The sequence below is a fragment of the Microtus oregoni genome, unplaced genomic scaffold (genome assembly GCF_018167655.1).
Source record: "Microtus oregoni isolate MIOR12 unplaced genomic scaffold, Mior012 000006F_ref0000085, whole genome shotgun sequence".
Classification (NCBI taxonomy): Eukaryota; Metazoa; Chordata; class Mammalia; order Rodentia; family Cricetidae; genus Microtus; species Microtus oregoni.
In genome coordinates, this window is record NW_024543065.1 from 25,797,740 (window position 1) to 25,810,744 (window position 13,005).

At 49.6% G+C, this 13,005-nt stretch overlaps 1 protein-coding gene across 4 annotated transcripts in view; it reads left to right on the forward strand.

Annotated features, from left to right (window-relative positions):
* Fyn (FYN proto-oncogene, Src family tyrosine kinase) overlaps window positions 1-10,271 on the forward strand; it is a 202,164-nt gene extending 191,893 nt beyond the window's left edge. For all 4 annotated transcript variants that reach the window (XM_041653604.1, XM_041653607.1, XM_041653606.1 and 1 more), the window contains one exon: window positions 8,631-10,271. In XM_041653604.1, the coding sequence (XP_041509538.1) occupies window positions 8,631-8,839 (209 nt within the window). In that variant the 3' untranslated portion in view covers window positions 8,840-10,271. The remainder of the gene's footprint in view (window positions 1-8,630) is intronic.
* The last annotated feature ends 2,734 nt before the right edge of the window (window positions 10,272-13,005 follow it).

Sequence of the window (13,005 nt, forward strand, 5' to 3'; positions counted from 1 at the left end):
TTGGACTTCTGAATGTGACAGAAAACTCTTCTTGAGCGAGAAGCTCTGTAGAGGGATTGCAATTACAGGACCATTATCCTAACAAAGGGGAGCCGGGCTGGGGCGCAGACAGTGTCATTAGGCATTATGTAGATGTCACCACGGTTGTTGGTGTGTCCCAGTCAGTCAGCACAGACTGCAGGGTCACCTCGCTTCAACTCTCCTGCACCCATCTCTTATTCCCTGCCAGTGGGCGTCCAGGAGAGCGTCCCAATCCCTGTTTATCAGACACTTCCATTCTCTACTGTGACGCGGTCGTTTCTCAGGTGCCTAGAATGTAATTTCAAATAATTCTCCTCTCAAGAATGGTAGGTGGTGGTAAACTTTCCTGAGTTCTTTCATACCTGAGAATGGTCCTTTGTAGCCGTGTCACACAGGAAAGGTGCCCTGGCTTGAAAGTGACAGCGAAGTGAGAGAGGGGATTGATTTATAAGTGAGCTTTGCAAAAGCTGATCAGATGTGAAAGCCAGTCCAGAGGTGTGCCTCGGAGAACTCGGAGGATAATGTGAGAGGCATGGCCCGATGACGGGCAGATTGGCAGTGAGCAGACCACATGCATAGGTAGGGAGCACTCACTGGAGACAAAAGAAGGCGGGAGACACAGAAGCTGAGCCAGGGCCTTGAAACCGGAAGAGGCATATTGAAATGTCCTGAGAGCAAAGGGAGGTGGCCAGGTGAGGAGGGCTGCTTCCAAGTTGTGTGACAGTGAGGGACAGCGTTGCAGAGCACCGCCGCTGGCTGTCCTCGCTGCTGCAGCCTGACCAGTTCACCCTCATCGTTGGAATCCAACCTCGCTTTCTGCAGGCAGGGTTGTAGCCGTCCTTTGCATCAAGATTAGAGCTCTTTTATGCCAACCATTGTTGGACGTGAGAACCGGGAATGCTGGTGCCAACGCTGCTTCCTGGGCTCTGCGTCTTAGCCTGCCACGCCACCTCCACAACCTGCCTCAAATCCTTTCCCTTCTGCCTTCTCTGCCCACATCAAGCTGTCACCACCGGATAGTGACCTCCCAATGGAACTTCCTGCCCTTGGTCTCTCCCTCCCTCCCTTCTTCCACCGCCATTCTGTCATTGTCACCAGCAGGAATGGTATCCTGAAAAACAGACGAGTTATCTCACTCTCGTCCTGGCTAAAGATGCCCAGACTTCCCTTTGGCCTCCAGATAACTCCAGGAGGCCGCATCTTGAGCAGCACCTTATCAGCCTTTCCTTCACTCCGTCCACAAATATTATCGAATGCCTGTTATGTGTGGAGTGCTGCTCCAGACCCGTGGGTTATAGCAGAGAGACAGTGTGAAAACCCCCGCCCGCAGGAAGAGTTTTCCTGAAGATACACAAAAAAAGACCTATAAACTATGTTCACACTTGCTAGTAGTGTTGAGCGGGAGAGAAAAGGAGGGTCGCTAGGAAATGGTGGCAATGGAAGAGTCACTAGGAGGTACCCTCTGCGTGTAACTCTGATGGAAGCTCACTTGGGCCAGGGGGTATCTAGGGGGACTGTGCACACGTGCAGGGGGCCAGGGAGCCGGAGGTGTTGACTCCTGGCAGATAGGGTCCTGCAGGGTTGTAAGCAAGTATGCTTTTACTCTTTTGGCTGCTGTTGTTCATTTTGAGATTATAGAATAATTAACATTTCTCCCTTGTGTCTCCCCACTCCAAGCCCTCTCGTTGACCCCTCCCCACTCCTGAAAATCTATATCATCTTTTTCATCAATTGTTATTGCATGTATATGTATTGTGTGTGTGTGTGTGTGTGTACACATTCCTAAGTGTAACCTGTGGAGTACATACGATGTTACTTGTCCTATGTTTTCAGGGCTGCTCATTCCGCACTAGACAGCCAGTCACTGTGTTCTCCCCTGGGGAGGGCCATCTCTCTGGCTCCCAGCTTTATGCTCTGTTACCTGCAGTTCTTTGTGTAGAGTTAAGGCCTTATGGGCTTTTTCCCATGCAGTGTGGCATGCCTGTTAGTATCCTCTTTGTTTAGTTCATGTTTGGGCAGTTGGTGAGACTTTACAGGTATAGCTTCTGGTATCACTAGGAGACAGAGTGTCACTGAGCTCCCTGACCACTGGCTCTTGCTATCTCCCTGCCCCCTCTTTCATAGTGCCCCCCCCCCGAGCCTGAGGTATAGGGGTGTTTTGTAGGTGTAAGCTTCTTCTCTTACTGAATGCCATGTGAAGTGAGTGGGGCGGAGAGAGTGGCACAATCTGATTCTGTCCCCGGCTGCCCCCCTCCCGTCATATTCTAGCCTGGACACACCAGGAAGTCTTTGTTTGTGTGTGACAGGTCTCACTGTGTTGGGCTAGAACTGGCTATGTAGACACGAAGCTGACCTCAAACTCACAGAGGTCTACTGCCTGCCACTGCCCCCCTCCCCAATGCTGGGATAAAAGGCGTGCATCAGCACGTCCCGGGTGTTTCTTTTGAAGCACATCTATCAATTCCCAATAGCTCTGCCTTCCTTGAGGGCAACAGGACATCTTTCATGATCTGCAATTCCCCGCAGTGTCTGCCCACAGTAGACTCTGTGTAAGCAAATAAAGGGATGGATGGATATGACAAGGGAGAATTTTCAAAAAGGAAGAAGAGCTCACGGGTTTTTTAAACACTTTCAAGGTTGGTCCATGGCCCACAAAGCCTTTCTTACCCTACTCAGTTGTCTTTGCTCACGGCTGACAGGGGATGAATCTCCCCAGCTACAAGGTAGCACCTGTCCCCAGAGTTCTAGGGTGTTGACCCTGTTTTCGAATACCATATCCAGTAACCTGATAGGCAGAATGTCCTGGCTGTGCTTTGCCGTGGCCCTTCACGGAACACCTGCCTGTGTTCTGGCAGGACCTGGCAGAGCAGGAATGTTCTCGTAAGCAAATCCATCTATCCATGTGTTTGAAGAGCCCTCAGATCCTTCAGACAGTGCCAGCTGCTTGACTTTTTTGAGCATATGTAGTCACTTGATAATGCCTGAGAGAGGTGAGGGAGGCCTGCCGGCCAGCCATGCAAGTGCTAGCGCCTTCTGGAAAGAACAGAGCCCCTTGCTCCCTGCCCCCTGTGATTCCTCACTGCACAAAGTTTCATGTTCAAGCTGCCGAAAGGGACGGGTTCTCTGTGACGTAGCAAAGTTTGAACTTGCAAGTAGGGGGGTGAGAAACAGCTCGAAGAGGCCAACCTGGGCCAATCTGCCTCCCCTGCCTGCCTGTGGTCCTCTGTGGTCCCCAGGGCCAAAGGCCTCCAGTTCAGAGAGGGAGACCCACCTGAATGCTGTCACCTCCCCTGCAAGGTTTGTCTTGGCCAGTGTGGTTAATGAGAGGAAGGGAGAGAATGAGAGAATACCTGTGAGCTAGGGCACTGGGAAGGGAGAGGATGAGAGAATGCCTGTGAGCTAGGACACTGGGAAGGGACATTGGCTCCTGGCGCATTTCGAACCCAGCATGCTGCTTCCACCCAGTCTCACTGCGCAGGCTCTCCTTCCACGTCGGCACCTTCACCCTCCTTGTCACTTCTCTATTCAGAGGACAGAGAAGTTTCTTATAACACTGTCTTATCAAAAAGCAGCTATGCTTGCCCAGGCCTCGTAATCCCAGCGCTCAGGAGACTGGGGCAGGAGGATTGCTGTTAGTTTGAAGTCAGCCTGGGCACCATAGCAAGACCTTGTCTCCAAAAAAATAAAAGAAGAGAAGCCCAAAAATCATAATATTGCATCATCGACTTCCAACAGCCTTTGTGTGTAGCGCGCACCGCCATCACTTCCGATTTCATTAAACCGTGCGTTTAATAAGAACAGCTGCCCCCAGGTGATTGGCGAGGTGGGCCACAGTAAACAAAGCCAGTGATTACTGTGTCCTCTCAAGGCCAGTCATTTATTTCTGTCTGTACTCTTTGGCCAGCATCCCAACACCCGGATTTGTACTCTGGTCCACGAAGCCTGTCTCAGAGCCTCCTGGTTGTTCCTGTAAGATGAGGAAGCACTTGGTGATCTGGTAGCACGAGTGTGCAATGGCGCGGTGTGCTCGTGCTGAGCAAGCACCATTAACTCCGACGTCCTCTCAGCACCATGTGGCCGCTCTCGACAGCAAGCGGGCTGATGGGGTTTTTAGAGAGCTTATGCAGAGAAGCGGAGGGCCTCAGACAGAAGGCCGCATTCATACCTAATATCGGACCATTCCTTTTCATGACAAGCTCAGTTTGCAAACGAAATCTAGTATCGGGCAACCTGAGTATCATTTCCACAGTTAGAACAGTTCTTCACACGGCGCAAGAGTTCAGATCCCCACAGCCATGGTGAGGCCCGGGTGCCAGTGTGAATAGACAACAAACCCACTGAGTGCAGATAGGGCCCCTCTGAGGTCCCCCAGGAACAAACCCACTGAGTACAGATAGGGCCCCTCTGAGGTCCCCCAGGAACAAACCCACTGAGTGCAGATGGGGCCCCTCTGCGGTCCCCCAGGAACAAACCCACTGAGTGCAGATGGGGCCCCTCTGAGGGCCCCCAGGAACAAACCCACTGAGTGCAGATGGGGCCCCTCTGAGGGCCCCCAGGAACAAACCCACTGACTTCAGATAGGGCCCCTCTGCAGTCCCCCAGGAACAAACCCACTGAGTGCAGATGGGGCCCCTCTGCGGTCCCCCAGGAAACAAACCCACTGAGTACAGATAGGGCCCCTCTGCAATCCCCCAGGAACAAACCCACTGAGTGCAGATAGGGCCCCTCTGCGGTCCCCCAGGAAACAAACCCACTGAGTGCAGATAATGGAAAGCGGTGAAACATTAATACTTCTAAGATTTTGTCCCAAGCAGCTGACAATAAGGTGATGGTAAAGGTGTTTGGTTGACCAAAGGAGACACTGAGACTGGAGGAAGTCAGGTCCCCTGCCGAGGGACGTCAGTGGCTTTCAGTGCTCTGCCAATGAAAGCCATTTTCATTCCTTCCCTCCAGAACTAGAAAGGGAAGTGGGGACGGTCTCCTGAGTTCAGTACAGCTCGAGGGACACTGATGCTTTCAAGAGAAGGAGAGGCAAAGAGCACAAGGATAAGGGAAAAGACGATGTCTGTGCATGCGAAAATCCATGTTGGTGCCTGCACAGTCAGCATCTGAAAGGGAGAGTTGGGACCTCTTGTGTTTGAGAAAGAAGCCATCAAAATGACTCAAGAAGAATAATGCAGCCGTGATGTCAGAGAGCAAATGAGTCCAGGTGGCCAGAGGATCCCAGATGCAGTGTTAGGGGCAGGAGGACGGGAGGTGCTAGAGCCATGGCCGTGTTATAAACACAAAGATTTGAGGGGAGACCTCGGACTGTGAGCTCAGGACCACATCGCTGGATCCTGTGAGAGTGACCCTCCAAAATGGCCCCACTCAGGGAAAGAGCAGGGGCATGTTGTTCTCCTGAGCTGTGGGAGCACAGAAGACGCATGATGCATTTAACTGAGGTTCTGTCTGTGAAAGGAACACTAGCTGAACATCCTGACTACATTGAAGGTTTGTTGAGGAGCTACCAGGTCTGCAGGACAGCTTATGTGTGTCCTGGCCTCTGTCTGGTTGGGTGAGAGCTGGTCCCAGTTCCTGTCCACTTGTTGCTCTCAGCCAGTTGTAGAGTCTAATAGCCTGCTTTTCAGCCAAGCTGCCCTTGACACATTTCCGTTCCCTCAGTACACAGCACTGTTCATATATTCCCCAGACTCTGCGTGGTCTGGAGAGAGAACACATGAAGAGGAGGAGGAGGGTGGGAGGTGGGTTGCTGCAGGACAGGAGGTAGCAAGCTAGGAAGTTACATCAAAGCTGACCACGTGGCCCTTCTGGTCTGGCCCGGTCATCGTCCTGCATAGACTGAGGTGTGGCTCCGTCCCATGACTGCAGCTATCCAGGAAGGAGGCCACCCCAGCAAATGTGGCATGCCTATTCGGGTTGTCACAACCGCTATGTCCAAGTCTTGGGTGGAGCGCTGGAAAAATAGGATTGACCCAAATGACCAGTTAAACTTTCCATTGGCAGAGACTGAATTAAAAGTTTAAAAGAAAAGAACTATTTCCATTTGAGGAGTTTGGTTTTTAATGAAATAAAACAATACTGACATAGGATCCACAGAGTCATGGGAAAGTGGTTAACTGAATTCTGTGGTGCTGTTCTGGGCACTTGGTACCAGGTTAAAGCCCTGAGATGAATTTGGGACATCGTAGCTTCTCCCATAGAAGCCTGTCACACCTCTGAGCTGCAGGCCTCTTCAGATCTTGCCTCCAGTTCCAGGGGTTCCCAGCAGGAGTCAGAACAAGGGAGACTCGTACAGACTCAGACTGTGTGGCTCCAGAAACGCTATAAACTAAGAATTTTATCTACTGTATTGTGTAGTAAAGAGTTGCTTCAAAGAACACAAGTCCCAGTGTGTGGCACCCTCTCTTCCTGAAGTGGCTGTCACTTGGACCCCCGCTTCTTAGCCAACCCCTGGGAGCAGATGATACACATTTGAATCAGACATTTTTTTTGAAAAGCGAGTGCAGCACAGGCGTGTGTTACATAACACAGAGGGAGAATCTGGGCTGGAACACAGACGGAAGTGAGCACCACTGTGGCGTGGCGTCAGGGAGGGTTTGTGACTAGTTCAGATCTGCGATGCAGCCAAGTGAGTTCCAGTGACTTTCTGATTTCCGAGTTTATTGACGTTTGGAGATGTGGCTGAGTAGATGCCAGCCCCAGCCCCTGGCCCCTGGCCCCTGGCCCCTGGCCCCGTCTGTCTGGAGCACCTTGGGAAAGAGCTGCAGTCGCTGTACCTCCCTTTGCCTCCGGATCCCTGCCTGTTTCCTAGCTCTTCAGTACTGTACTGGGAGGAGGATTTGGGCTCCTTAGCGTCAGGCAATACCCAGCGGAATGGCAGTCCCATACTGAGCTCTGATCTCTCCCAAACAAGGGACAGCCTGACCTGAGTGAGGTTATTGGTTACATTGAAGATCTGCTTCAACACGGCCACAAGAATGTGTGGATGTTATCATCTCCGGAAATTACAAAGTCGGAGAATAAACTTCCCGTGAGAGCTCTAACAAACAAGTGACCGAAATTGGTGTCAGCAAGGAGACCAAGGCTGGGCCCCGCTTCCAAAGAGTACAACTAAGAATCACCTGCCAACCCAGAAATGCATGTTTCCACAAGGAGAGCAGGACACACAACTTCCGGCCAAGTGACCTGGTTCTGACCAGGTGGTCACCTCTGTCCCCAGGATTAAAGATGGCTGCGTTGCATGTGTGTGTCTTCCTTCCTAGTGACAGCCCTAAGTTTCATGCTATAGCTTACAGCCGTTGTTCCTGTAAACAGGCAGAAAAAGAAAAGAATTAGGCAAGGGAGAGAGAGAGCACTTGAGAGTAGTTGGGAAGGGGTCACACTCAGTGTGGTATTTCCTGTGTTGTCACGTGACCGGCTGCGCTCAGCCTCTCACAGTGTGCAGTGTGAGAACATCAGCTAGGGGCAGCTCCTGCATAGGGGCAGGAAGGTCTCAGATGATAGATGGCCTGCCCTAGGTCAGCCATAAACAAAGGCTCCAAGACGACACCCTGCCCACCTGTCAAAAGTTCCCAAGCCTCAGAGCACTAGGACGGTCACCAGGCCAGATGATGCCCAGGCCTGCGGGCATGTGGGCACGTCTCAGACACCGTGCACAGGCGTGGTGAAAACCACAAAGGCCCCAAATAGATTGTGTATGTCCTGCAAATAGAAGCCTGCTTGCTTGTGTTCCGTGGGGTATTTGTGTGCGTGCTTTATTCACAGAGAGGCTTCCTTTTTCACTGTGTGTGTGTGGATATTGATGCGTGTAAGTTCAGGTGTCTGCCAAGGCCAGAGCTTTCGGATCCTCTGGAGCTGGACTTACAGGCCACTGTGAGCCGCCCAGTGTGCATGCTGGGAACCGAGCTCGGGATCTTTGCCCGAGCAGGACACTCTCTGAACCGCTAAGCTATCTCCTCCACACCTATATTTTTATCTGTTCAATTGAGGTATAATTTGCATGTAACAAATTGTCCTTTTACAATATACTTCCATGCATTCGGACTAAGAGCCACTTCAGTACACACATGCTACATGAGCATCACAGACTGCAGCCCATGGGCCAAGCCCGGCGCCCAACATGGCTTTCTTTTAAACCCTTTCAGTGGCATAAAGAAAACAAAGCTTGCATTAGCTCACACAGACAAAAATATTTGCTGTCGGCCCATCGCAGGAAGAACACGGGCATTTGACACTCCCCTTCTCCCACCTTGTAGCTCCCCCACCTTTCACCCGTGCCCCCTACCCCACAGCCACCACTGGTCTGCTTTCCACCACCCGGTCTTTTTCCTTTCGAGGGCCTTCCATAAATGAAGCCATCCAGTACGCTGCCTTTTGTGTCTGGCTTTTCTCTTTTGCAGGCTTTGAGATTCCCTGTCTGGGCTTCTGCATCTAGGAGTTCTTCATCCCTTTGTTCCGTCCTCTCTGCATGGCCTAACAGCCGCTTAAAGGCAGGGTTCTCCTGCCGAGAGTGTGGATGGCATCCTCCTCCTTTAACCACGGGTAGCCTGGCGGTCAGGGCCTGGCACCCAGGAGTGCCCACTTCTCACGGCCTCTTGTCTTTGCAGGTATGAACAACCGGGAGGTGCTGGAGCAGGTGGAGAGGGGCTACCGGATGCCCTGCCCACAGGACTGCCCCATCTCCCTGCACGAGCTCATGATCCACTGCTGGAAAAAGGATCCGGAAGAGCGCCCCACTTTCGAGTACTTGCAGGGCTTCCTGGAGGACTACTTTACGGCCACGGAGCCCCAGTACCAGCCAGGGGAAAACCTGTGAGCACCTGCTCTTCGGAGACCTCTCGCCAGAGGCCTCCCCACCCCTCCCCTTTAGCTTCCAGTTCCGTAGCCAGCTGCCCCTGAGCAGCGAGAACCGTCCAGGATCAGATTGCATGTGACTGAAGCCGACGACCTTCCACGGCCTCATTAATGACACTTTTGTCCCCAATCCGAACCTCCTCTGTGAAGCATCCGAGACAGAACCATGTTGTTTCTCAGACTTTGGAAATGCATTGTATCGATGTTATGTCAAAGGCCAACCTCTGTTCCGTGTAAATAGTCGCTCCCGTGCCAACAATCCTAGTGCTTTCCTTTTTTAAAAAAGAAAAAAAAAATGCAAATCCTATGTGATTTTAACTGTCTTCACCTGATTCAACTAAAAAAAAAGTATTATTTTCCAAAAGTGGCCTCTTTGTCTAAAACAATAAAATTTTTTTTCATGTTTTAACAAAAACCGATCAGGACAGGTGTTTGTTTTTTTTCTTTTTTATACATGAGTATATATATATATATATATATATATATATATATATATATATAAACATGTTCCTGTACATATACCATGTGGGTGCTACCATGGAGACCGTGGCCCACAAAGGCCACATAGTTACAGGACCAGAGGGAGGATCGCTGCAGAAACCTGCGTCTCCGCACGGGTGTCATTCCGAAAGCCGGTGGCCTCATTTTTTGACTTCTACACAGCATGAATTTCCCCCCTTCCTTTGGATTGCACTTTTCCGTTCCTGATCGTACCTGTAGGTTATTGTTCGTGTGACTCTTCTCAGGTCCCTGAGCTGAGTTCACACATCTTGGGACCGGCTTTTGCTCCGGCGTACTGTGACCTGTTCTTGAGACTTGAAAGAGCACAGTTAAGCAAGCAGACGGTCCTGCCAGGAGGGCGCGAGACGGAGACCACACAGACTTCCTGTATAAATATGAATGCTGAAGTGTTTCAAATGTTCTTCTTTTATTTAATAAATCTTGTAACCACATTTAAATGGTCTAAAACCCATATAGCATTGTAGTCACGGCAACCTACTAAAACTACTTTCTCATGCAACTAAAACTTATGGGGAAGGCAAGGGTGGGGGGGTTGTACATGTCCCATTGTAAAGTAAGTGTTTCGATGTCCTGTACTGCTAATGAATGGCTCTCCGCGTCCAGAGTACTCCAGTCAATAACTATGCACTACTTTACATTTCATGGGGGTGCACAAAAAAGAATTACATTTTTAGTTGCTCTTTGTACCAACCTTGAATACATATGTTTAACAACAACAGAGCGATTCCTATTTCTATTGAGTTTTTTAATACTGAATAGCAACTCGGAAGTCTTAATTCCTTTTTTTGTTGATGATTTATTTGTGAGTTTACATTTTTAAATTGTTTAACTTTCTTAATTTAGTAATTAAAGAGAGCATTTTACATTTGAAACAATTGGTTCGTTTGTTACATCACAGGAGGTCCCCAGGCGCTCTGTGGCATAGCTGTCCCGCACCAGATGGGGAGAAGCACCTGGTGAATTCGGCCATTGCGCAGTGATTTCCAAATGACAGAAACATGCAGAACATCTGGAGAGGCTCCCCCACCAAAAGGCAAAGCGATTGGCTGGTTCCGAGAGTTGTTCCAGCAGCACTGGGCGTGCCCGAGCACTGTAGCTTACCTGACCCTGTCTCTAAGTGGAATGAACTGGGCTTCCCTTGTAGAGTCCTTCCTGAGCTCAGGACAAATCCGTTTCCAAGCACCCTCTACTTGTGTCAGCGGGAGACAGTGGTGCGAGGAAAGGGCAGTGGGGTGGGCCAGGTGATGGCCCCGCCTAGCTCTACCATCATTCCCTGAAGAACCTTGAGCAGCCACCGGCATCTCAGCTGCAGGAGGGTCAGTGCAGAGGAGGCGCAGGTGCATGCCAGCTCCTTGCAGCCCTAACTTCTTAAGACGCCAAGGTCACTGGTGTCGGATGGAGCCACCTAGGAAGAAAAGTCTTTTATTGTTGCTGAAGTAACACTTACCTTTCAGAAAGGTTTTTTTAGCATTTGGGGGGAACATATGAAACATTTTAAAATCAAAACTGTTATTTTGGATATGAATACCCTTGACAGAATTTCAGACTTATTAGGTACAATTTTTATCATGTCGGATGACTCATTAACAGGTTCTAGATTTTTTTTTTAAAGATAATGATTTTCAATCCTTCCTTCATGTGAGGTAATTTGCAAATATTCTCTGGAGGATTTTTGTTTTGACTTACTGAAAAATCTGAAAAAGAAACTTTTAAGCAGAAATTCTTTGAGGCAAAAACTATTTGCTTTTCATTTCATCAAGTGAGTTGATTGTGGATTCTTGTACATAAGGAAAAACTAAAGACATACATAGGTCAACTCGAGGGCACACTTTTGAGATCAGAACCCCGGAAACATTCCAGAATGTGGGTAGAAGAGATGCAGTCAGGAAGAAGTCAGGCAAGGATCTAGGTTTTTCCAAGTGTCCAATGAACTAGTCCCGTGGTCACCTCTAGGGACTCCTGATTCACCCTGAGATCACCTCTTGGGGGTCACAAGAGGTAGGGGTCAGGGAGCTGCACCTGCTCACTGTGAAGGAGGTGAAAATGTTTTTGTGATTGGTGTGTGGGGGGGGGGGGTCTTTGTTTGTTGTTGTTGTTTTTCTTCAGTAACCCGGAATGAAGAGGTAAGTACTTGCTCTAAAGGAGAGCCACCAACTAGTGTTGCTCAGCGCACAGGATGCCTTCCCAACAAGCGATTTTCACTTCTGAAATAATCAAATACGAAGCTGACTGGAGAAGTCCATTTTCCTAGCCCACGAGTAAAGGTCGATAAAAGGATCCCTCTTCTCTTCATTGACGCTGCACCCCAAACTCAGACTGCCGCGTCGAGTTACCTGATAAGGCCCTGGTAGGTGCCAGGTCCCGTGTGTCAGAGCGTCAGCCGCACGGACTTTCAAGGGCCTGCCGTGGTGGGAACAGGTGCTTCCAGGGGGAAAGTCAAGGGAAACGATGATCCCACAAAGCCTGACACATGACTCAAAATTCCGGGTGTTTACTCACCTGGAGACAGATAGGAATCCTTCTGTGGCTAATTCTTGGCAGCCAAGGCTTTTTCTAGCAGCGCCAGAGCTGCAGAATTTTTATCTGCGATTTCCCACGGGCCTGTAACAGTGTCTGCCATGTTAACTGGAACGGCTCTTTCATGGGAAGGTAAGATTCTCGGCAGCATGCAGGGGAAAATAGCACCATAGCTTCCTGTAGAAGAGATGCTACCTCTGTTGTTGGCTGTGACGCAGAACAAGAAAACGCACAGGGCAGGCGTTTGTTTCCTAACAAGCTGTATTCAAGAAAAAAATGGTGTTTGATCAGTTGGTTCTGAAAGAGATTTTAATAGAGTCAGATGACTTTTGTTGGCTTGCTTTCCACTGCATGTAACATACACTGTGAGATTCGGTTAGGCTGATGTCAAAAACCTGTTTTCTGGAGGGAAGGAGGTTGGCTTTGATCCTGGAGGGGACAAAAGTAGCTCAAGCAGCTTCATTATCTATATTTATTTGTTTTTTTAAAAATTTTCAAGTGTAGGTTCTAACTCCATAGAACATGATGAAAAAATAATGCCTGTAGTATCTTAAATACCAAATGAGACTTCATAATTAGTATTTATATTAATATTCAGAGACGCTTTATGACAAACATCCAAACCATTCCTCCTCCTTATCCAATGCAAAATAGAATCCCACGAGGAAGACATGAGGAGGACCAACGTATCCTTACTTTAAGTGGAAGCTCAGAGCTAAGGGCTAGAGCACCTGCCTTGCAAGCTGAGGTCCTGGGTTCGTCTCCAGCACCCTCCCTGCCACACCAGTCTAGAGGCTGAAATACAAATCGGTGGTTTTGTGGTTTTGCAGGAACAGCCCTGTAAGAACGTAATGCTTGACAAGGGACTGCTCTCCCACCGACTAGAAGACCGTGCTTCTCTCTGAAGTACCCAGAATGCATGTCACCATGCGCTTCACGCCGCCAGGTGCGCTTCACGCTGCCAGGGTGTTCGGTGCACTGCTCTTCTGTCTTGTGTTTTCCGGCGCAGGCCGAGCACTCCTCAAGACCGGGAACAGCGTGGTATTTTGATTTTACTTTTCTGCACCTTGAACAATGATGGGCTTCCGG